Source organism: Mus pahari, chromosome 19 (assembly GCF_900095145.1).
Source record: "Mus pahari chromosome 19, PAHARI_EIJ_v1.1, whole genome shotgun sequence".
NCBI classification, from domain to species: Eukaryota; Metazoa; Chordata; class Mammalia; order Rodentia; family Muridae; genus Mus; species Mus pahari.
In genome coordinates this window covers 31,999,367-32,023,409 of record NC_034608.1, presented here as the reverse complement: position 1 = coordinate 32,023,409, position 24,043 = coordinate 31,999,367, and the positions used below count along the sequence as shown (strand labels likewise).

General features: G+C 50.6%; 2 protein-coding genes across 3 annotated transcripts in view; both read left to right on the top strand.

Moving 5' to 3' along the window:
* The window catches only part of Rasa3 (RAS p21 protein activator 3), a 117,010-nt gene extending 110,112 nt beyond the window's left edge, over positions 1–6,898 (top strand). Inside the window, exons 23-24 of one of the 2 annotated variants that reach the window (XM_021218794.1) lie at positions 3,769–3,952; positions 5,349–6,898. In XM_021218794.1, coding sequence (XP_021074453.1) covers positions 3,769–3,952; positions 5,349–5,424 — 260 coding nt within the window. In that variant the 3' untranslated portion in view covers positions 5,425–6,898. The remainder of the gene's footprint in view (positions 1–3,768; positions 3,953–5,348) is intronic. The other variant, XM_029531755.1, reaches the window with a different exon arrangement.
* A 1,652-nt stretch (positions 6,899–8,550) lies between these two features.
* On the top strand, positions 8,551–17,655 carry C19H13orf46 (chromosome 19 C13orf46 homolog). The gene is made up of 9 exons (XM_021219896.1): positions 8,551–8,797; positions 10,950–11,001; positions 11,968–12,130; positions 12,223–12,270; positions 13,208–13,258; positions 14,740–14,804; positions 15,325–15,403; positions 16,720–16,998; positions 17,549–17,655. Exons 1-8 carry the CDS (start codon positions 8,608–8,610, stop codon positions 16,729–16,731), a joined length of 660 nt encoding a protein of 219 aa, XP_021075555.1. The 5' UTR covers positions 8,551–8,607; the 3' UTR covers positions 16,732–16,998; positions 17,549–17,655.
* Positions 17,656–24,043: the final 6,388 nt, after the last annotated feature.

Here is a 24,043-nt window from a genome sequence, read left to right as displayed (position 1 = left end):
GGCCTGCCCTTGGACATGGTTTCTATACCCAGTGAGACTCATTGGAGAAAACAAATTCTCCCTTTGCAAACAGTTGTCAGGTGGACAGAGCTCCTTGGCTGGGGATGGGAGCTCGTGTGCACATCCCCTCGCAGCACTGGGGCCCTGTCTGGCCCTGTGCACGCTGCCACAGTCTCTGTGTGCTCATGTGTGCAGTGATCTGTTGTGGAAGACACCAGTTCCATGGTGGCAGCCATCCCCTCTGGCTCTTACAGTCTTTCCTGATCCTCTTCTGCATAGTCTCCTGAGTCATGAGAGGAAGGTTTAGTGAAGACATCCCACTTAGGACTGGGTGTTCCCAAGTCTGCCGCTCTCTGCCCATTGTGCGGGAGCATCCTCATGCCTTGGGACATCCCATTTCTATTAGACAAGCTCCTTCGTCCACCTATGGGGCTTATTCCCACCTAACCCAAAAGTCCCTTCCTCAGTGGGCCACAGCTTGTTTAGTCTGCTAGAAGTTGTGCTATTTAAACCCTGGGCAGCTTCCTTGTCCCTCTGGTGGCATGACCTCTCCTCTGGCCAATCCACATGTGCCTGCTGTAGGTCCTTAATATTCCCTCTGAAATGTGGTGACCCAGTGCTGTACTTGGTCCGGGGCTTGGGGAGAGCCTGTACCGGAGGCCAACATTGCACCTGCCTGTGGAGGACAGTTGGCCCCACCCACCATGCTATGTCCCTGGGCAAGTCCATCTACTGATCATTCGTACTACCCATCAGACCTGGGGACTGACTGGGGTGACATCTGTACCGGGTACCAGCATCTCATACACATCAAAGGTGAATCCTTCCAACCGTCACTTCATTCCACTTGAGTCAGCAACAGAGCAGACAGTGGCTGTGTGTGTCTCGTAGTCTTCCTCCGTGCAGCGGTCAGCCAGGCTCTCTGAGGCTTGCCCTCATCGTGTCTCCAAATGTCACGTTCACCTGAGTCAGGGCTCTGAACTTGGACCAGCACCTCGTTCTCGTTCTTGGAGGGTTGGTCAGTAAAAGCATGTGTCTGGCTACTCATTTTCTACACACAGATTACATATCAGTCACTGTGTAGCCATGCCAGTGGCCTTGCTAAAGTCTGCAGACACACAGCTCCCATTTATGAAGATTCGGCTTCATAAATGCCCTGGCTTCCTTTCCTGGTACCCATAGAACTTCCTGGCAAAAGCATCTTAAGGGAGAAAATATTTAGCTCAGAGCTCCAAGTTATAGCCCATTCTTGCAGAAAATCAAAGCAGTGAGAACTTAAAACAGCTAGTCACATTACATCCACAGCAGAGAGCAGTGAATCAGGGTATTCACACCAGAGCTGAACTCACGTTCCCATGCATTCAAAATCTCCTGCATAGGGAATGGTGTCACCCATAGTGGGTGGGTCTTCCCACCTTAGTTACCGTAAACATGGTATTCTCACACATACACACACATCGTCTACATAATCGCTCATTAATACTCTCATCCCAGATAACTTTAGACCGCTGCCCCACCCACTCCACGCAGATCCCATTCCCTTACTTGATTTGTTCTCATTTATACCAGTTTTTCTTTTCCTCTCCCGGGTCAGCTTTAGGGCTGACCTCTCAGAGTGGAGGGCAGCCTTGCCCATCTCTGGTTTGCCTTTCAAGTCCTCCATCCCTGTTTTATGTATAGCAGTAGCCGGTGGCTCTCTGGTCCAGTCCTGTAGGGCCCAAGCTGTCATGCAGCCTGCCTGCCTTCTACCCTGTCCACTGTTCCCTTAGTCCCTGCTGGCAGTTTCTGTTGAGTGAGCCCTGCCTTGCCCCCCTGCCGCCAGACTCTGTTGAGATAAGGAGATGAGTCTGTAGCCTGCGCCACCCTGATTTTGCTGGGTTGGGGTTGGCTAGCCCCTCGGTATTCTCTTCCTTCCAAAGGCAGGATGGGAAAGCCAGGCGTGTCCCAGGTCCTTTTTGTTTAGCAGTTCTATTGACCTACTTCCCTCTCCCCCACAGTAGGAGCAGCCTGCTCCTCCTCCGCCTCTTCACTGAGAAACCTCCTTGGCTGAGTATCCGTGTCATGAGCGAGTTCTGTCTTGCACGGAACAGATCCCAAACCCAGTTCAGCCAAGTTCTTTGTCATATTAAGATGGCCTCCTCTTTGTGTGAGACCTGAGCAGAACGGCTTCTCAGTCGCTTTCTCAGTGTTACAGCAGCATGGCCCTGCCGCTGCTCTCCCCTCACCTGAACTGCCTTGCCCATCCAGCAGTTGTCAGCCCCTGCTGGGCGGGTCCAAAACTGCTCTTGACCTTGGGTAGCTCTAGGGCAGCTCTCATCTTTTGTGTCTTCTGCCTTGATTGCTTTGGACTGCCATAAACTGGTTGTTCATGGTCATGGTGACAGACCTCCTTCTTACTGCTCTGGAGAATGGGAGAGAGTGGAATCGGGTCATCACACACCTGACTCTGGGAAAGGAAGTTCTGATTGCAGACTGACTTCCCACTATGCCTGAAGGTCTGGAAGATGTTCCTTTTTACAGAGGGACCAGTCTCATCCACAAGGGCTCTGCCCTCGTGATTGGACCACCTCCTGATACTGAACTTAGGAGTTAAGACTTCTGTACACAAGTCACACATGTGACACATGCCTATAATCCAAGAACTCAACAGACAAGAAACGGGATGACCTCAGAAAGTTCAAGGTCATCATGATTTACATACTGAGTGGAAGCCAATCACAGCTATACAACAAAACTTTTGCTTGGCCGTTCCCAACCTGTGGGCTGAACTCCCCTTGGGGGCCCAACAGCCCTTTCACAAGGGTTCTCTAAGACCAGCAGAAAACAGACATTTACATTATGATTCATTACAGCAGCAAAATTACAGTTATGAAGTAGCAGTGAAAATAATTTTTGGTGTGTAGGGGCTCACCACAGCGTGAAGAACCTTACTTACTAAAGGGGCACAGCACTAGGAAGGCTAAGAACCCCTGCTCTAACTCGAGAGACAAGCCAGCCAGATAAGCAAGAACTTCAGCTATAACTTTGAAGGGAAACAAGCTTTCATTCCATGGCATATGCAGAATTGTAGGTCGGGCCTGGGTACCACAGCCTGGGTACTGGCCTAGCCTTGTACAGTGAGGCAGAATAGCATACCAACTCGGGAGGTCAGGGCCAGCTGAATAAGGGCAGCTCTGGGGCCCGCGTGGTCCTTGCTGGTGGCCAGCAGCCATTACGTGGCTGCAGCGGGGGCCATTAGGAAGGCAGTCTGGGGAGAAGATGAGAACGGTAGAGAACAGAGATCCCTGGCCACTGCTGGGCACGCCTTCTCTCCTGCTGCCCTCAGAGCTGACGTGTTCTGGCCAGAAGCCTCTGGTGAGTGACATGTGTCAGGCTCTGTAGACACGCAGAATGGAAGTTCATCCCGATAGCCCCCCCGCAGAGAGCTGAGCCCAGTGTGTAGGTGTGGACACCTCACTTGGCTTGGCTGGTGGCACACGGGTTCATGAATGTGAAGCTCACGCCATAGCCGGCTGGAGACCATACTGAGGCCTGGGATATGAGGTCTCAGAGCGTAAACTGGAGAGACCTTGACTCTGCAGCTCACCCCAAGGTCCTCCGGGCAGGACAGTGTTTGACCCCAGAAGTGGCCCCTTTCTTTTCTGAGGGGAAGAAAAAGATTTTTTTTTGAGGGAGGGAATGCAGAGACATGGCGTGGCTAGGGACAGTGGAATACTGAGCTACACTCCGTACTGACACTCCCCTCTATGCATACCCTGTGCATGGCAGAGGCCTGCGGCAGCAAGTCTGTGTACGACGGCCCTGAGCAGGAGGAGTACTCAACGTTCGTCATCGACGACCCCCAGGAGACGTATAAGACGCTGAAGCAGGTCATCGCTGGGGTGGGAACCCTCGAGCAGGAGCACGCGCAGTACAGGAGAGACAAGTTCAAGAAGACGAGATACGGGAGCCAGTGAGTGTTGGCGTGCTCCCTAGCCACTGGGGTTGATAGATCAGGACTTCAGTGAGCATCCACCTCATGTGGGAGGGTCCTGGGGTCCCATGGAATTCAGAGGCCTGGCCTGCCTTAGCCTTTTGTCTGCTGCAGAGCAGGTACCCAGCTCTGTGGTGTGCAGAACGCTAGCTCCATCCCACCAGCAGCTCAGTTTGAAGCCTTAGAAGGAACCTGGGGCCACCCATCTGCCATCACACACACCCTTGGCCACCTCTTCCGGCCACCGGGAGCTCTGAGTGCTGGGTCACTAAGCCGAGCACATTCTTGTCCCTGGTTGAGGTAGGAGGGTATAGATAGAGGACTCAAGCCGGATTGGGACATTCTGCCCCTCCAACTCTGGCCATGTGGCCCCAGGTGGGTCAAGCTTTACAGCTGAAGAGTTGGAGATGAAGCTCAGCTCCATAAAGGCTGGGGCAGCTCCTGACCCACATTCAGCAGGTAGTGTGGTACTATGTCCACCCAAGGACTGCTCGGGGACTTCTCCGGAAGTACATGTGGCATCGCCCTTAAATGGTGGGTGACCCACGGGCAGCCCAGAAGCCTATATGCCCTCAGCCGATGCACAGGAACAGTAAGAGGATCCAATCCCAGCTGCATTAGAGACCACCGTGGCCCACGTCCTGCTTATCCCCAGATACTCACGGGGCTGAGGGTTAGCGTCTGCAGATGGGGCTGACTCTGACTGACCTGCACTGGATCCCAGCCAGTCTCACCATGCTACCCGACCCCTTTGGACACACCTGTGGTGGCCCACATTTACCTTCTGGAAACATTGCTCTGATCGTATTAAACACGCATGTCAGCCTCCCGGTCCAAAGCTCACGGGCTGAGAAGAGTGAGGAGCTTCATTCCGCTTCTCATGGTAGGAGGTGGGGTGTGTTCTCACCATGGAGCAACAGCTGCCAAGCACCCACAGTGCTCCGGGCCCTGTCCCAGCATAGAGCATCTACCAGCACACAGGAAGACAAAGCCATGCCCTCCCAGAATACATGCCCACATCCTGCAAGTGATGCATACTTCATGCATTACACACATGTGATGCATACTTCATGCATTACACACATGTGTACACAGCCCACATATGTCCATACTAACATGTGCATATGTCTGTGTTCATGTGCCACATGTGGTTAGAACCCACAGCCCACATGTATGTATGTATGTATGTATGTATATATGTATGTTCTAAATGTGCTCTATACACACGCACATAACATGTACACACGTGACAAACCATGTTTTTTATGGTGAATGTGCGGCACAGTGACAGACAACACAAAGACAATTAAAAGCACAGTGGTTGTCGGGTTATTGGGAGCAGGACCTCACTTTCTCCTCTCTGCTCGCCCCCCAGGGAGCACCCTATTGGAGACAAGAGCTTCCAGAACTACATCAGGCAGCAGTCTGAGATCTCCACCCATTCCATTTAAGGTCACAGCACCTCCCAGATCGGCGCTGTTGACCTGCAGCAGGGGGAAAAAGCAGATAAAAGAAGGCAGAAGGCATACATGGAGAGAAACCATGTTCACACGGGTCCTACCAAGCTGGTGGGGCCACCGCAAGTCAAGCATGCTCTTCCCCGGCAGGAACTGTTGCCTGGGCTGTGCACTCCCCGTAGCTGCCAGCACAGGTGGTCTGAGCCATCCTGGAATGTATGATCATCCGTCTTTCTACTCCTTCAGTTGTATGGGGATCCAGGGATCTGTTAAATATTAGCGAAGTATGGACTTTGTCTAAACCTGTTCCCTCGCAGCCCAGTCCCTCGCCACAGAGGCACGGCTGGTTTGTTCATGTCAGGGTGCACCTTCTTCTTGTCCCTTGCCTGCTGGTCTCTGTGGCTCCGTACACATGTAGCAGTCTGGTCCTAGCCCTAGACGTACACGTAATCTTGCCGTTCTCCTGAATCCCTGTCTGGGACAGTAGAAGCAGTATTTCCCTGACAGCCGGCAGGCAGGCAGCCTTTCTCCTTAGCTTATGTTGATTTGTCCCTGGCTAAAGGGTTGCTTTTGTGGCCAGGATGGACAGGATGGTACAAAAATTCTTTTTATCTTTGAGGACATGGGATCCTTTTCTTAGAGACCCTGGAGAGGGAGGGCTGTGAGCCCAGTCTTCTCTGGGTGACCATCACCCCTCAGTTCGAAGAACACAGGTCTGGATGCTGGGCAAGGTTTCAAACGAGAATCCACGTGCTTGCTACCTTGATGAAAGTTTGGGAAAGATTTTCAAAGGCTGTGCATTTTTCAAGCTGTCTTTCTTAATGTTTTTAAAGGATTGTTTTTAAATAGCATTTTGATATAAGGCAGTGTGGTATACCAACATCAATATGCATTAAAGGGGATGACCCAGGGAGATCCAAAGGGAACAGTATTTGATTTCTCACAAAGCCAAAGGGTCCTCAGGGACAGAGCTTCGAGATGGAGACTGCACCGTCAGCAATAAAGGCCAAACGTGGTATTCCACATGCCTGTGTCTCTGTGAGCCTGACAGGCCACACATGCCAATGTCTGGAACCACTTTTGATTGGAGTGGGAGGGTCCTGAAACAGACAAGACAGATTGCACCAGCTTAGCCCCCACAGGACTGCTGGAGCCTTGTGCCAAACTGCATTTCCAGAGGCTGAGAGAGGGGCGCTCTATGGGCAGATGTTGCTAAAGGACACAACCACACATTCTGGTACCCTTCTCTCTTTGTTCTTGTTGAGAGGTTTACTCTGTATCTAGAAACATAATAGCATTGAACACCATAGTAGTAGAGAATGGAAACAAAAGTCACTTTGGACACAGCAGGCAGGTTGTACTGAACTTCTTTTTACCTTGGATTTGTAACTTAATGTTTCTGTTTATAAGATACTAACGATTTGCAATGTATTTTACTGGGCAATTAAAGCAGATGTTTTATTCTTTCCGTGGAGTGGTTTGGATTCCCAGAGGGGAGCAATGTACAGGAGGTTCCCTACAGGTAGGGTGGCAGATAAAGATGGATGGCATCGATGTCAGACCAGACAGGTGGTGGCGCACATGACAGGTGGCGTTTCTGACAGCATGGCATGGAAACCCCTCACTAGGACGAGGGATACTGCTGAGCACCTCATCCCCTTCTCCTCTCTTCTCCCTTTGGTTTTCACTCTTTTCTTTCCCTTTTTAATTCTACTGGGTTAAATGGGAGTCAGTCCCATTAGAAGAAAAGTCTGGAGTTTGGCTTTGAGAGCAATGAGTTTTTCTCTGGGGACTTTCTGGGGTCAAAAACTTAGGCCAGAGGCTTCCCATGACTGGGTGAAGCTGGCTTGGGTCACTGGTCAGTCTTCACTGGCCATAAAGGAGTATGGAGTGGACCAAGGAAGATAAGACCCTGCTCCTTGGCCTCTTGTCTGACAGGGAACTCCCAGGAGTGGAGTATGGGATGTCTGCTGCCCTGACCACAGGTATCTGGAAGCAAAACAAACAAACAAACAAACAAAACATAAACAGTTGGACAATACTAAGACAAAGGATTGATCTCATATTCCAGCACACCTAATCTGAGATTAGCTCACACTGGTACATACCCAGTCAGGGCTCCAATCACACCCAGGCATGCCTAATTAAGACTTGTTTACTCTAGAGTATGGCCATCTAAGGCCCAACTCACACGCCAGCACGCCCAGTTAGGACTCTGGATCATTGGGGCTGGGAAGGGCTCACACTTGATCTTGTTCAGGATAAGAACTGTGATGCTAGGAATAGATCAGTCCCTGTGGGAAGAGATACAGAAAACGGACCACCAGAAATCTTCTGTTCAGCTGTGTCAGTTCAAGTTGTGCCCTAGCACCAATCTGCTAAAGACATCACACCAGAAACCTCAGGCATGCCATATTTGTATTTAGCTGTAAAGCAAACATCCCCTCTGAGGGGAGAGTTGTGTGCTATGTTTACACCAGGGGGAGCCCCAATCCACTGTGTTCGCTGTCCTAGAGGAGATGAAGAAACAGATTGGGGGATAGTCCATGAAGATGACATCTGTAGACCCTGGGAGAGGCTGCAGGGGAGACATCACTGCCCCTCCTTGATTTCTAGCCTTCGGCTGGGAGACATTTTTGCAGTTGAGGTCCTGTATGGGCAGGTTTCTCTGTCCCTGTAAGTCACCAAAATGTCTCCCACCAAGCCCTGCTCTCGGTGGTAAGTTCTGACCCACGGGCCTGAATGTAAACCGGATCACACTGCCCCAGGGCCAGTCATTTATTTTCCGGACTCTGCTTCCTGCCATCCTCATGCCTGTTAAAACAGAAAGATTCTCAAATGGGAGAGAGCACTGGCTTCAGGAACACATTTGTGAGACACTGCTGTCTAGAAGGCCCTCGCTGTTAAAGAATCCAGAAGTACAGGAAAGTGGTAGACAGCAAACCACTCAAAAACAAACAAACAAACAAACAAACAACCTAGAGCCAGCAGGGAGGGACCTCTGGGACAGCCCTCAACACCCATTCAGTTCTGTCTTATGATGTCACAGCAGCGGCATAGCGACAGTGAGTGAGCTCATGCTGGACCACTTTGCTGGCAGAGAGGCAGGGAGAGGCTGGCAGAGATGCCTTTGGTCTGAGGCTGTGCTGGTGATGCCCTCCTTCCCTCTGGGTCAGGATGGAGAAGGATCCCACCACTCACAGGAAGCATCGGCCTGGGCCTGGAGCCCTGCCCTCGGGAATAACCCCTGTGTACCTCAAGATGGCCAGTGAAGGGGTGGGGCTCCAGAGGAGCAGGAGTGTGGGCGGCTTGCACCAGAAGGGGGATCCACCAGTCTGCGTCAGGAAGCTGCAGCGCAAGGAGCTAGGTAGGAGGTGGCTCCCTCCTGGAGGGTTGGGAGGACAGGCAGACCTGGCCCAGCCTTAAGAAAGTAGTTTGTGGACATCTGGACACGGGCAGTTTGTGTGCCATGCAAGACACATTGCTCTTAGGAGAAGGTAGCTGGTTTCTAACTCCAGAGCTGCACCAAGCAATGGAAACCCTGCCTTTCTTTTGACCACTCTGCTTGGGACACTTAATAGGAAAGACCGGGGCTGGGAGATTCTCCTAATAGCATCTTCTGGAACATGGTCACGTGTGTACATGTGTCTGGGAGTGCGGGGAGCTCCCAGTCCTTTTATTTTACCTTTCGTATATGGGTGTTTTGCCTGCATGTGTGTATGTGCACCGTGGACATGCAGTGTTGGATCCCCTGGGATTGGAATTAGTCTTAAGTCCCATGTGCGTTTTGGGAATCAAAATCGGGACCTCGGGCTGGTGAGATGGCTCAGCAGGTAAGAGCACCCGACTGCTCTTCCAAAGGTGCAGAGTTCAAATCCCAGCAACCACATGGTGGCTCACAACCATCCTTAACAAGATCTGACTCCCTCTTCTGGGGTGTCTGAGGACAGCTATGGTGTACTTACATATAATAAAGAAATAAATCTTTAAAAAAAAAATCGGGACCTCTAGAAGTACATTTAGCACCGTTTCTCCAGCCCTCCCTGTCCATTTTTACATCTTCTGAAGATATTTAAGTCACCAGCAGGCCTCCTATCAGGTTCCTTCATTTGACCCTCTAGACTCACCTGAGGCTGGGATTGGACTGAAACCTGCCCTTTTCTCTCCCTGGGGCACTTGAGGACTGTCAAGGTCTGAATTGCCATGCAAAGCTGTGTAACATCCCTCAGCCCCTCAGCCCCTGCTAGAAGGCCTCAGCCTCCTGCTTCTCACTGTTGGGACATCCACAGATGTCCACAATTCTGAGTTCAGCACTTCAGGCAATGCCGAGTCAAGCACGGGGTCTCCTGAGACACAGGGCACAGGCCAAGGCCAGGTGTGCTAAGCACAAGAAGGGACAGGCTGCTTTCTGGAAAGGAGGCAGGTGGCTAAGCAGCTGGCATCTCTATGAAGGACGGCATGGGGGATTGGGGCGAGGTTTGAAATGAATGGAAAGACAAGAGGATCAACTGGTGAGGAAGTTTGTCCTGCACTGCCTCATCTAGCCTGCAAGCTAACCCCCAGAAAAGGGCCAGCCAGCTCTGTGCGGGAACCCTCCAACTCAGGCTCTGGGCTTGATTTCTATAAGAACCCTCCTCTAGCACTTTGGAATTTCTGAGTCACAAAGCCACTGCGGGGAACAGGTAATACCAGCTGAGGTCTGGCTCAAATGGCAACTCTGGGGGAAAGCCGAGAATATAGCCTCAAAGATGTTATCTGTGCACAGCTCTTCCCATTGGACACTATGCTGAACTTCCAGGTCCCTGGAAGTTGAGGGGAGGAAGTGACTTGCAGAAGGAGTATGCCAAGTTGGGAGAGCTCACAGACCAACTAGCGCCCTCCCCACCCCACCCCCCAAACCGGGATCACCTGGCCCAGCTCCCTACAGTTTTTGCCCTGAAGCTAGGGAATTCATGTCAGCTTGTTAGGGTCCCCTCAGCCTTGAGCACATTCAAGGTACCTCCAGTCACCCCAATGATGGTCCTCAGAGCTATGAGACAGGGGTCAGGATGTTCCCATTTCCAGCCAGTGGCCATCTTGGGAGGGTCCCTTCTTATCGCCTGTTCTGCATCTTCAATAGTCCACACTGAGAGAAGGACATTTGCGGGCCTGTGGGTGTGTTCCAGGAGGCTGTGGGTGCCTGGGCTGGGTCACAAAGATATACTAAGAAAGCAATGGAGGTTGTGCTTTTACAACAACGCATGAAGTGGGCTCAAAGGGCAAGCTAAGGCGTGGAAGGTGATGGGGCAGAAGGAATGGATGTATCCTTGGAGCATGGCCGAAGAAGCCAACAAAGATGAGAAAGGGAAGTCTTGTTAGCTTATGGCTGTTAGCCTCAGGCTGGCCTTGAGCCTGCCCTGAGGAATACCAGGCAGGACAGTGAGCCTGTGAGGTAGCAAACTGTGGGAAGGCCTAGATGCAGGAGCCATCATAGCTGGCTTAGAATACTCACGTACTAACCAACTGCCCTCGCTCCTCAGACTCTGAGGACCAAGGTAAAGACCCAAGAAGTGACACGGATGATGGCACCTGGTGAGTGGGAGAGGCTTTCTTCTGAAATGTGACAACTGGGGTGTGGGGAGTGGGTCTGGAGCCCTCCATCAGGGTCAGGACTTGGGGGACGGAGACCCAAAGGAGACTGAATCCTTTGAATGAAGGGATGGTTGGTAGGGTTGAGAATCCTCTTGATCCAAGAGACTTGTCATAAAAACAGAAGCCACCGTAGTGTGTCTGAACCGCAGACAGCACTCTTCACTTCTGGCTTGGTGGAAGTATCTCAACAAATACCTCCATGTGCCTCTCCCAGACCGTCTGCCCTCCAGAGGGCTTACAAGTCATGGAACCAAGGGCTTTCCTCAGTTCTCAGAGTCCATTCCCTGTGGACCAGGAACAGCCTAGACTGCTTCTTTACAAATGACTTCCCATGAGCCAATACCAGTGGAAGGTCCTAGACCAGGAAATCTTGAGGTAGAAGGATATTGGTGACTAAGGAGCCACTGAAGGTGTCATTGGTTGCTGGAACTAGGTACCAACATGTCACATAGGCCTACAGCATCTGTCTAGACTCAGATAAAGGACAGGGACTTTGGGTAATGTAACCCCAAATATGTCAAAGGCCGGCAGCTATCTTGAGTCATCTTCCCTCTGGCAACGTTAAAGAGGTAGCTGTGTTCCCCCACAAAATACAACTCCAGTCCCCCAAGCCACACTCAACAAAATACAAGGGGGAGGGGAACTACTAAGGTGGTCATGAGTGACAGGCATAGCCGTCCACTGGTGCCCTAACTAAAGTCTCTGCCTGGAGGGAGCAGAGCCGGTGTCCCCAGACAAGATGAGTCATTAGAGGGAATAGGAGGGTCTTTCTTTTTGCCTCCAAAGGGCCCACAGGTATACCCCACTCCTAGCATTAGGGGAGGAGCCAGAAAGACAGCAGGTGACTCCTGTCCTGACACTTATTCCAAACTGCGTCTTTGACGCCTCTACCACACTCACCTCCAGTCGGGCGAGCCTAGAGGACGACAGGAAGAAAAGGAGCCAGGATGAGGCAGAAAAAGTGGACCTCAAGTGTGCAAAAGTGGACCCAGAGAAGAGTGACTCAGAGGCCAGTGCCACCGGGGAACAGGACGATGCCTGCAAAGGAAGATGTATCTCGGCGGCTGAGGTCAGGCCTTGGGTGACTCTGCCCACTCTGTCTGTCTGTCGTTCTGTGAGGGGTCCCTATACTTAGCTATTGGTGTCTTCTTGGGTTTACAGGAGCAGCATTCAGAGTCCACGAAATTGGATCACCTTCTAGAAAAGCAGGCAAGAGCTTTCTTTAGCTACAGGAGTTAAGATATTTAAATCTAGCTGTAGACAAATTCCAGTGGGCTATGAGCACACTGTAGGCTTTAGCCCATAAATCCATCTAAGCAGGTACTGTGCTATCCAACTGGGCCAGTGAGGGGTTGAGGGATCAAGCTCGGGACTGATTTGCCTGATCCTGCAGCATCCTGCCCTAGCTTGCCAAACAATGAAGTCACTAGCGGTGTGGACTGAAAACATTCCACCTTCCAGTTGAGCCTAGCCTACCCGGAGACCTGCACCCAGGTGTGGCGACTGAGGGCACACCTGACCTTGGCCACTGAGGTGCATCTTCCGTACATCATACCGAATTATAAATCTCGCAGCGACCTTCATGAGGGAAGGTAGCTTTCTCCTCTTTCCCAACCTGTGTCACAGGGAAAGGTAGAAGGCATTCTTCACCAGGACTTCTCAACAGATTGTCCTTGGTAAGATTCTGGGCCAGCCAAAGTGCCAAATAGAGACCAAGGTGGTGTGCCCTCAGCTGTTGGATCATCCCATCTTGTGGAGTCGATCTCATGTCAGTGAATGTGGCTCTAGACAAGTGTATGGAGGTGACCCATGTGCTCCCAGTAGATCAGGGATGAGGAAAGATCCCCAGGTCGCAGGTACCTTGTCACCTGAAGGCCCAAACACTCAAACTTAAAGAAGGAAGAAAGCCCTTGGAATATCAATAACTTGTTTCCAGTGGGTAGCAATGAGGCAGAAGGGCATACTCCTCCCTCTTCTGCCCAGAGCCAACCCTCTGGACACTTTGATGTCTGTTACCATGGGGCCTCTGCCAAGCTTCACAGGGGCCCTCTGTCATTACCAGAATCTAGTGGAACCACTCAGCCCCAGATGTCTAAAAGTCTGCATTCTGTCAAGCTCACTCATAAATTATCACTTCCATCCTTAGAAACCATCTGTGTTTGTGGAGATCGACCTGGGAAACCATACTGAGGAGGAGGTACAGGCAAAACCCTTCAGCCCGGAAATCCAAACTACCCACTGGGAAAGCGTCTGCACTGTGGGTTGGAACATAACAGATACATGAGATGAAGTGGGAGGAGCGATCCAGGGCCAGACGTTCTAGGGACCCTCCATGGTGCTGGCTCTGAGGACCTGCCTTTGGGAATAGAATGAGAACACCTACGTTCTCTCTCTCTCTCTCTCTCTCTCTCTCTGTGTGTGTGTGTGTGTGTGTGTGTGTGTGTGTGTCTGTCCCTGTCTCTGTCTTTCTGCATGTCTCTGTCTCTCTCTGACTTTCTCTGTATGTCTCTGTCGCTATCTCTCTGTGTGTCTCTGTCTCTCTGACTCTCTCTGTATGTCTTTGTCTCTATTTCTCTGTGTGTGTCTCTCTCTCTGACTCTCTCTCTGTATGTCTCTGTCTCTCTGTCTTTATCCGTCTCTGTCTCCCTCCCTTTAGCATCGCCCTGTGCCCTTAGGTACCCAGAGCGTCTGTAGGAATTATACTGTGGGGAGGAAATGGTGCACTTGGAGCTGGGAGAACGGGAGGTGTATGGCTTTGTCAGTAACTGCTCAAGCCACTCACAGCCTCCTGTGCTCGATGCTCCATCATGGAATGCAAACCATAGTAAACGCATCTTAGGGTTGTTTCCTAAAGCTCGCAAAACTGTGACCTTGGAACTAAGTATCACCAATATCACCACGGTGATCAGAACACTGCTGTCTCACCATCTCTCCTTCACCACATCACGGCCATCATCACTGGAGGGGCCCACCGTTAACATTAGCATTATCACTACTGTAACAACGGTTGCATTTTTATGTCTGTCACCGTATTTTCACGCTCATTATCATTGTCACCATCAACATCACCACCATCATCACCAATATCTCTGTCATTACTATCACTATCACCACCACCACATCATCATCATCATCATCATCATCAATATCACTGCCATTATTATCTATAATAACGTCTATATCACCATCACCACCATCATTATCCATAAAATGATGAAGTTTTCTCAGTGGCTTGCCAACATAGTTATTTGACGTCTCTTCCTCTGCTTCTCTGCTGTAATGAGCAGAAGTCTTTTGGGGAGATTCCTGAGCACCTCTGTTGACAAGTTCAAAGGGTGCCTGAGGGTTATTTTCCAGTTTACACCTGTTAGACCTTTAGGTCTTGAATCACACAATAGGTTTAAAACAAAAAACAAAAAAATCTGGCCATTAAATCTCTGAGACCCCAAGCTCTGAGGACTCCGGAAAGGTCAGCCAGCAGAAGGACTAGACCAAGGGGCCAGGTCTCCCCATCCTACCCCAGGGGCCATGGGGGGGGTCACATAAGGAGCCAGGGTCCCTGGTGGGCATTCCCACTCAACAGTATAGTCTGGAAGGACACTGAGGGTCACAGGGCCTGGCCTCTGTCCCTGTCTGTTCCTTGGGTGGATTCCCTAGGTGGCTCTGCTACCTCCCCAGGGAATCACCTGTGCCATGAAAGAAGAGAAGAGGCTCCCCAACACAGGAGACCTGTCTGAAGATGAGTAAGTATTGTGGAGGGCACTACCTGAGTGGGGGCGCTTATCCAGAGTGACATCCCCACCACCAACTCCTATGGTGGCAGCACCGTGCCTCCTGCCTTCCCTCCATCCCCCGAGCCATGCATAAGCCAAGTGATTCTGAGGACCAGAGAGGCTAAGGAACAAGGAACAGCACTGTAATCTTTCTCAGAGCTGGGGGACACATTTACCAGGAGTCACATTTCCCTCCACCAGCAAACCACAACTTGTCATCCCATCCGCCAGCAAAACAACCAAGAAGCAGAAGGGAAAGGTTGTGGTGTTGAACTAGAGAAAGCTGGGTTGGAAAGGCTCTGCACCCATAGATGCCATCAGGGAGAGGACGGCCCTTCACAGCCGGGGTTAGGCCTCCAAGGCTTTGTACATTGGTGGACCAGCAAAGCTTCAAATTTCCCTGAGCCAGGGGTGGGGGCTGCTAGCCAGGAGGTTGGCACGTTACAGGGCAGGGAGGGGGTTCTCACTTCCTCGTGCATTTGGTCTCCAGGATAAGGACCAGCTGGGTATGCTGCATCCCGTACCACACAAAGAAGAAGGCAAAGGAAAGCACCAGTGCTTTGGAGAAGGTAGCAGAGGCCTGGAGGGCAGAGAAGGGTGGGGCTCTGTGCAGCTAGGGCCACAGGGGTCCTGTGCTCACTCCAGAAACCCTCTGACACGTTCCCTGGGGTTCCCGTTTGCACAATTTGTAAGATTAGCCATCGCTGGGAGAAAGGCCAGTGATGCTATGATGCAGAGATAGATTCCTAGTCTGTTGTAGCCTGAGGATGCTCGGGGGGCATGAGCACCATCCAGGTGTGCTCTTGGCTACCAGAGGCATGATGAGATGCTGTTTGTAGACCATTTTCTTCCTCCACAGGGTGTGGACTGAGGCAGGAGGGTGGCTATGGCAGACTCCTGTCAGTAGTAGTGGGCAATGTTGTCATGTCCTAGCCTGTGGGTTCTGAAAACAACAGCTACAAGCAGGAGTCAGCCCAAATACATAGTGGAACACGGTGCTCGGAGGAAGGCACGGTGGGTGCCAAGGTCCCTGTAGGGTAAGGTCCAGGGATGCCCAGCAGCCTGGCCACCCTCTGTGCTTGTTGCTGAAGAAACCAAAGTCCAGCATTCCCATATGATCCTCATCATGGGGACTTCCTACCTTTGGATCTGGCTGTGGTCATGTGCTCCCAGCCCAGAGAAGACGGCCCTTCACTTGGTATAGGAAGGTGTGATGAAATTCCTGGTCTTCTCATTTACACAGCATCCCTAGTAGAAAAACAGGTTAAATGTGCAAGGATAACATGGCTCCAAACCCCAAGCCCTGGCAAGTTGGGGAAGGGCCTATCAACCCCAGTCAGGACATCTGTCTGTCCAACCTGGTGCTAGGACCACTTTATTTTCTTGGCAGTCACCACAGCCATGGTCCTGAGGGACAGGTGCAGGCCAGCCTGGTCTACAGAGCGAGTTCCAGGACAGCCAGGGATACACAGAGGAACCCTGTCTCAGAAAAAGAGGTCCAGGCTGGAACTGCTCAGAGTGGCAGCTCAGCATCCAGGGAGAAGGAGGTGGTCATCTATGTGCTGAGGACTCGGAGTCAGGGCAGGAGCTCAGTTATACTTAGGCAGCAGCCAATTTTACTGGAAGGATGAAACAGACCTGGAGCTTGAGGGACAAAGGGTGCCTGCCTTGTGTTCACATGTCCATGGGCAACCAAAGACACTGGGTCCATTCACCAGTGGGCTTTCTTGTTACTGCTTCAGATGGCCAGAGGCTGTTGAAGGATGCCTACCATTATGACCCAGCACAGCTGCTTGGCTCCCCAGATCCAAGTGATGCTGGAATTCGGGGAGGGCTGACAACCCAGTTTCTAGGGTTCTCCATCCCACTACCTGGTGTTTTCCAGGAGCCCCAGTGACTCAGACCCCAAGGACCCCGTCATCTTTGGGCCTGATCTTTCCCGCCAGGTCACTAACACAAGCTTGACCTTAATAGAACCATCAGTCGTCTCAGGACAAGACCCCTCTGACTCAGCCGCTAGCAGAGCTCTCTGGGGTCTAAGGGAAGACAGCCTAGGCCTGGAATGGCTCCGTGTTCCCCCCCCCCCCATGGGCAGGGCCAGAGTGACAGCAGCCAACGGATACCCAAGGCAAGGGACCCTCTTCCAATCCAAGGCCAATCACAGGTAAGGTGACAGATGACAGTGAATTCATCTTCCAGCAGATAGTCACTGCAGCAAGAGGGAACAGGGACCTCTGCTCAGGTCATGAGTAGATTGTGTTACATGTCCCATCCACATTGCCCCCGAGGAGATCGGGTAGCACATGGACCAAGTTGGTGTCCCCATGGGCCCTGCCGACAGTAGAACAGACTACTTTGATACTATTTATTTTATCTACAAAGCGTTTTGTAAAAATTAGACTTTGGGTAAATATTAGTCAAGTTTAGTTAAGACATGAAGAGAGGAGACTGAGGGAGCTAAGAGGCAGAGGGGAGGGTGCCCTGTTAGCTGTGCAGGCTTGTGGTAGCTGCTCTGCACCATTTTCTCCCTTCACCTCTGCAGAGTACATGCTTAGGCAGCCAGCCAGCCTTCCCACAATTCCCCTCTATCCACCCACATTGCTGCTGCCCCAGTAGGCTTATTTGTCCAAACACCAGGACTAGGCAGTGGCCACTTTTGCCTGTCTGATGGCGCCCTCTGGTGGCGCAGATCCTCCAAACGACTCTGCTTTCAGCCCTAGGAACCAACCAACTCTTCAGGACCAACAGGCACTCCCGCTTCCTGGCTATCACAGAGCTTAAAAGCCAGCTAATTGTTCACTAAAGGAAACAACACAATATGAACACATCGCTGGAGTTACAATGTCATATGTAGACAACTTTCAGGCCGCAGCTGGAGAGGAGAGGGGACAAGGTCACCTCAGAACTGGTCCTCCCTGCACCCACATCCTTACACCTCAGGTCCTGGGCCACAGCCCTCCTTAGTACCTCTACCTGGAAGCTTAGTTCTCTAAGGATGCTTGGGGAGGTGAACTCCCCAATCACCTTCCCATGTGCCCCCCCCATCACCTTCCCATGTGACCCCACATACACCAATCAAAGCAAAACAATTGCTCAAACATCCGAGGCCTAAGTACCTAGACTCATCAAGGATATGGTAGACATAGTCCATTGAATGGAGGGTGGGGTGGCAGAAGCTTGATCCTATAATGGGCTTCTGGGGTTGCCATGGTCACTAGGAGACTTGGGGCGGGGTGAGAGGGTCTGCTGCCTCCCCCACCCAGAGCAACGTCCTATTGGGTTCATAACTGATGGGAGTCCAGGATATGTGCCCGCAGAGAACCCAAGCTGGGACGGGAAGATCAAGAGGAAGGGATGGTTCCAGGATGGACCTGATGGAATTCAGGCTCACGTTTGAAAGGCTGAGAAAGTCCTAGGGCCACCGGGAAGCTCGTCCTTTGTGGCAAGAAGATGCATAGAAGAGTTAACTGGTGCATCTACAGGCACGGTATCGCGGGTGGCTGCTCCGATAGGCAGATGGGCATTTGGAGGATCTGATAAGCCCTCTAGCCCATGAGACAGAGTCTGCGTGGTCCCCTCTTAGAGGTGTAGAGGAAGGGGAGGTTCCCACGTAGTCAGACTGTGTCACTTCCTACTGCGAGGCCGAGGTGGTGAGGAGTCTTGCATTATCAGGGAAGAGCATGCAACTTTAGGGGTGTGAAGAGGTATAGACTATTATGGTCCATTTGATGTCCTGGTGTCCTATTATGGTCCATTTGATGAACCTGTGAGCTTCATGGGAAAATAAGAATGGCACCCATCATTCTCCTGGGTCAGGACACCCGGGAGTTTGCCAGAGGTTTAGAGATGCACTAGCAGGTTCTGAGAGAGGAGCTTGCTCTCTCCATTAGAGGAGGCTCCAGTAGGTGGGTCTGGTCTGACAACTTTCTCAGCATCTTCCCAGTGTGCGCTTAGCTTTGGGGGTGGGGGGAACATTTCCAGAGCTCATCACACTGTGACCGCAGCTGACAAAAGTGACCTGTGGCGTCAGTATCACCCTCTCCAGGGGTGAGCAAATGTTCTGTAAGGTTAAGAGAAGCTCAGGGGTGAAGGAGCCCCTGGTTTCAGCCATCTTGTTTGGGTCTGACAAAGCTTAAGGCATCTTAAAGGGTGACCCTTGCTTTACAGATGGAGAAACTGAGGCACGGGGAGAGGACAGGAAGCTGAGGCAGAGCCCAGAGACTGAGCAGTACTGGGATGGAGATAAATCCTCCTGGGGTACCGACAGGCTCTCCCCACCCCTTCTCTTGAGCTGACGATCTTTCAGGACAACTTGGGCCCCTCTCATAACCCATCCAGTCTTCTCTCAGGGCCCATGATGGGGAAGACTTCCTTCTCCAAGGGCCTCCATCCCACATTCAAGAACCCTTGCTTCCAAAGAGACCTCACCCACAAAACTAGTGCCCCTCCCAACCCCATCTGTTCCCAAGGAGTTCCTGTCTGCTCTCCCAGCCCATTTTTTAGGGCCAACAGTCATCTACCGGATTCTTATCTGTGGCCTCAACTAGCCTGAGGCTGAAGAGTTCAGGCTGTCTGAGGGTGGAGAGGAGGGCATAAGCCCCTGAGGGAAACACAAAGTGTCCGCGGCTGGAGCCACAGCACAAGACAGTTCCATATCTGGTCAGTCTGATTGTGAGCTCAGTCTTCCACCTTCTCTCCTACCCCGCCTCTGGCATTCAGGCAACTTGGCAGCAAAGTCCCACCCCCACCCCCAGTCCTGTGTCTGTCCCTGGGAAAGAGGGGAGCTTCCGAAGTGAGAGCCACCGCGGGGGGAAAGTCCCCAGTCAGCAGCTCTGCAGAACCAGGTTGTGGGGCAGGCCCAGGCATGCTGAGACATGCCTGCAGTTCTCCCTGAGCTGCTCTCTCCACAAGCCTGCCTGCCTCGCCTCCCACTCGGGTCCTCTGAGGACTGGCTGGCTGACATCCTCCCGAGTTTGCTGCCAAGTTTCCTGTCTGAGGTGGGAACAGTCACAGATTCCAGGAGCAAAAAGGGGACCTGGAATGCTAGTTAGACCTGGAAAGGACAGGAGTTAGAGGAAGCCAGAGCCCCAGAACTCACCACCCTGCCGGGTCCCTGCCAGGGCTTGAGGGTCACGACTCTGCAGGTCCTCACGTTAGCCTGGCTCAGCATCTGCTTAGCATGGCTTGTGGTTTCCTACGTAACCAGGAGAAGGTAATTTTCCTTTCCAGATCTGGAGGGGTGTGTCTCACAGCTGGCTTTGTAAAATGCTGTCCTCCAGGTCTGCAGCTCAGATACCCATGACGTCAGAACCGCTCACACCTCTGACTGGGAAACACCTTGAATGTCTGCCGCCAAGAATACAATTCGTGTCATAGGCCCAACATCCACTGACAGGTTGGCCACAGTGAGCAGGGTGAACCGACAAGGACGTCACTCCATGCATGCATGGGGGTCAAAGGATACTAGGTCCTGCCCTAGTCCCACAGTCTCCAGCTGGCAGATGGGGAGCAGGGAGCCCAGCAGCTAGGTGGCACTGTCCTCCAGGGAGGAATGAGGTTCCCCTGAACTCACTGTTTGTCATGAGTGTGCTGCATCAGGAACACAGTGAAAGATCTCAGTCTTGAGATTGGGGGACCCTGATGTAGAATGTTCTTTTGGGCAAGAAGTTTATTAAAATTAACATCATGGACATAGGACAAGGGATCTAAAGAAAGCCACTGACATGGGTGTTGGCGACAGAATTCAGCTCCTCTGCAAGGATCCTGTTTCTAATGGCTGAGCCATCTTTCCAGACCTTATGCCAATCTTACTTACAAATACCTTCAAATTGCACATTACATATCACACACTGAACATACCCCTGTCATGTATACATGTAGGTCACAGGCTTCAACGTGTTTTAAGAGTTCAAGCAGTTAAAAGAATCTTCACTGAGAGGTCTCAAATTTCCTAATGCTGTGACCCTTTAATGTGTTCCTCATGTTGTGGTGACCCTTAACCGTAAACTTATTTTCGTTGCTACTAAATAACTATAATTTTGCTACTGTTATGAATTGTAAATATTTCTGCAGATAGAGATTTGTTGAGCCCACGGAGTCTGTCCTAGGCAGCTGCAGATACAGAAGTTAGACGGCACACCAGGTGAAGGTTTGTTGAGGGCATTGGAGTTGAAGCAAGCTTCTGGAACAGAGTTTAGCTGCCTGACTAGGTGTGGAACCAGAAGCCATGGATACAACATATAGAACTGGCTCTACACCAGAAGCCATGGATACAAAGTATAGAACTGGCTCCAGACAATGAGGAAACAAGGCTAGTTGAGTATTCCATACCAACTGTGGTGAGCAGGCAGAGGTGAGGCTCCTGAGCCTGTTAGGCACTCAAGTCCTCTCAGTTCTTTTACAGAATGCACAGGTGACAAGTAGGTGACCCTCCCACTGACACATTGCTGACTTAACATGTCTACTACGGGCCCATTGAGTTGATATGATTTTAATACATGCGATTACTTCTATAGTGCCAATTTGATGAGTTTATACAGTGTCTTTTTAAATTTTAAACAAGTTATGAGACAATGCCTCTCAGAGGTAAGGGACAGGTGGTTTTAAATGCTAAACAAGGGGCAGAGACATCCTGACTCTTCATTTGTACTGCAAATGGAGTCTCAGGAGCACTGGCTAGTTTTGGGTTAATGACACAGTCTGGAGTCAGGGGAAAGCAGGGAACCAATTGAGAAAATGCTGCCTTGGGATTCAGCTGTGAGGCATTTTGGTGATTGATTGGGGAGGGTCCAGCCCGTTGTGGGTGGGGCCAGCCCTGAGCTGGTGGTACCAGGTTCTATAAGAAATCAGGCCCAGCAAGCCATGAGGAGCAAGCCAGTAAACAGCATCCCTCCATGGCCTCTGCATCTGCTCCTGCCTCCAGGTTCCTGCCCTGCTTGAGTTTCTGTCCTGAGCCTTCAATAATGGACTACAGTGTGGAAGTGTAAGCCAGAGAAACTCGTTCAAGCTCTCTCACTTTTGGTTATGGTGTTTAATCATAGCAATAGTATCCATAAGATAAGTTGGTACCAGGATAGTGGAGTATTGCTGTGACAGACGGGACGGTGTTTTGGGGAGGATGATGGAAGGACTTTGGAACTTTGGGTAGAAGAGCCACTGAGTGTTGAGAGCTCAGGGGCTGTTCTGTGGGAGCTTGGAAGATGAGATTGTTGAAAGGAGTGCAGGTGATGGAGGTCTGGCTTGGGAAGCTTCAGAGGAAGGAAACGCTCCATCCACCAGGACTTAGTTATGGATCTGAGGTTACCAGCAGCTGGGACTGAAGAATTGGCATGCCTGAGTCCAGAACAATAAAGGAAAACTGATGTTTTGCTGAGACAAAAAGATGCTGGTCAGCTGAAGCCGAGAAATTGGCAGAGATTAAGAAGAGACCAGCATCACTGAGGTGCAATCTTCTGGGAAGTGTTTACACAAAGTAGGCTCACAGAAGCTGTGCTCCAGAGTCAGCCAAGGTCGCATCTTGTGCTGGCAGCTAGACTTGGTAGTGTAAGAGTCACCCAGCTGGTGCTGGTTTCAAAGGGCTGAAGAGGTCATGGAGAACAGCTGAGACTTGGCATTGAAAGAGGCCATAATGGGCCACTGGAGAAGGTACAGCCTCAAGTGTCAAAGCCCCAGAATTAAAGGGGCATGAAGAGAAGTTGAGGCTTGGCACCCTGTGCCTAAGAGGCTGTTGATGAAAGCGGAGCCCAGCTGCAGCAGAAGACCCCAGCATTTCGGAGATGCCAGTATCGCAGGACGACCTCCAAGACAGCAGCAGCGCTGGAGTGGAGCTGGCTCGCCCCTAGCAAACAAGCCAGGTGTGCTGCAGAGGGCAGAGCCGGAGAAGTGACCCAAGCCCATTGGAGGAGCCTGGAAGATTGTAAGTGAATCCCAGATATATTGGGCATTTTTATTTACACTTTGGGGGTTGGGCTTGCTTTGTAACAGTGCTCGGCTTCTTCCTTCTTGGTCATTAGTGCTGTGGTGTGAACCTGCCTCTTAGGGTCTGGTTCCTCCCTCTTGCTCATTTTGATGATGTGGTGTGAACCTGCCTCTTAGGACTATTCTTCCTTGTGCTCCATAGTTTGGGTGCATAGTAAATTCATTTTTGCTCAACTCTAGAAAGTCTTTAATTTCTTCACTTCTGTCTTGATCCATTTTCATTCAGAAGGGAGCTGTTCAGTTTCTACGAGTTTGTAAACTTTCTGTTGCTTCTGTTGTTGATACCCAGAGTTGATTCATGGTGGTCAGATAGGATGCAGGGTGTGATAATTGATTTTCTTTTATCTGTTGAGATTTGCTTTGTGTCAGCGTATGTGGTCAGTTTTGGAGAAAGTTCCATGAGGTGCAGAGAAGAATATATATATATATATATATATATATATATATATATATGAATTATATATACAATATATATATGAATTCATATATATATATATATATATATATCCTTTTGTATTTGGGTGAAATGTTCTGTAAATATGTTAGGTCCATTTGGTTCATAACATCTATTAGCTCCATTATTTCTCTGTTCAGTTTTTGTCTGGATGACCTGTATATGTGTAAGGATTGGGTCTTGAAGTCTCCCACTATCAGCATGTGAGGATAAATATATGATTTAATTTGTAGTAGTGTTTCTTGTGTTTGGGGTATAGATGTTAAGAACTGAAATGTCCTCTTGGATTTTTCCTTCCCTATCTTTTCCAAATAGTTTTGTTTTGAAGTCTGTTTTGTTAAATATTAAAATGGCCCCACTAGTTTCTTCTTAGGTCCATTTCCTTGGAATATCTTTTTCCACCCCTTTTCCCTGAGTTGATGCCTCTCCTTGGTGTTGAGATGTGTTTTCCTGTATGCAGCAGAAAAATTGGTCCTGTTTTCCCATGCATTCTGTTAATGTCTCTCTTTTTATTGTGGAATTGAGACTGTTGGTATTAAGAGATATTTCAATGACCAAATGATTGTTGGTTCCTGTTATTTTGTTGCTGGTGGGGGTGGGGGTGGTAGTGGTGGTCATGTGTATGGTGTGAGTGTGAGTGTGTGTGTGTGTGTGTGTGAATGTGTACTTCTGATTTGGAATTGTTTATTCCTTACGTTTCTTTGGGTGTAGTTAACCTCTTTATTCCTTACGTTTCTTTGGGTGTAGTTAACCTCTTTATTCCTTACGTTTCTTTGGG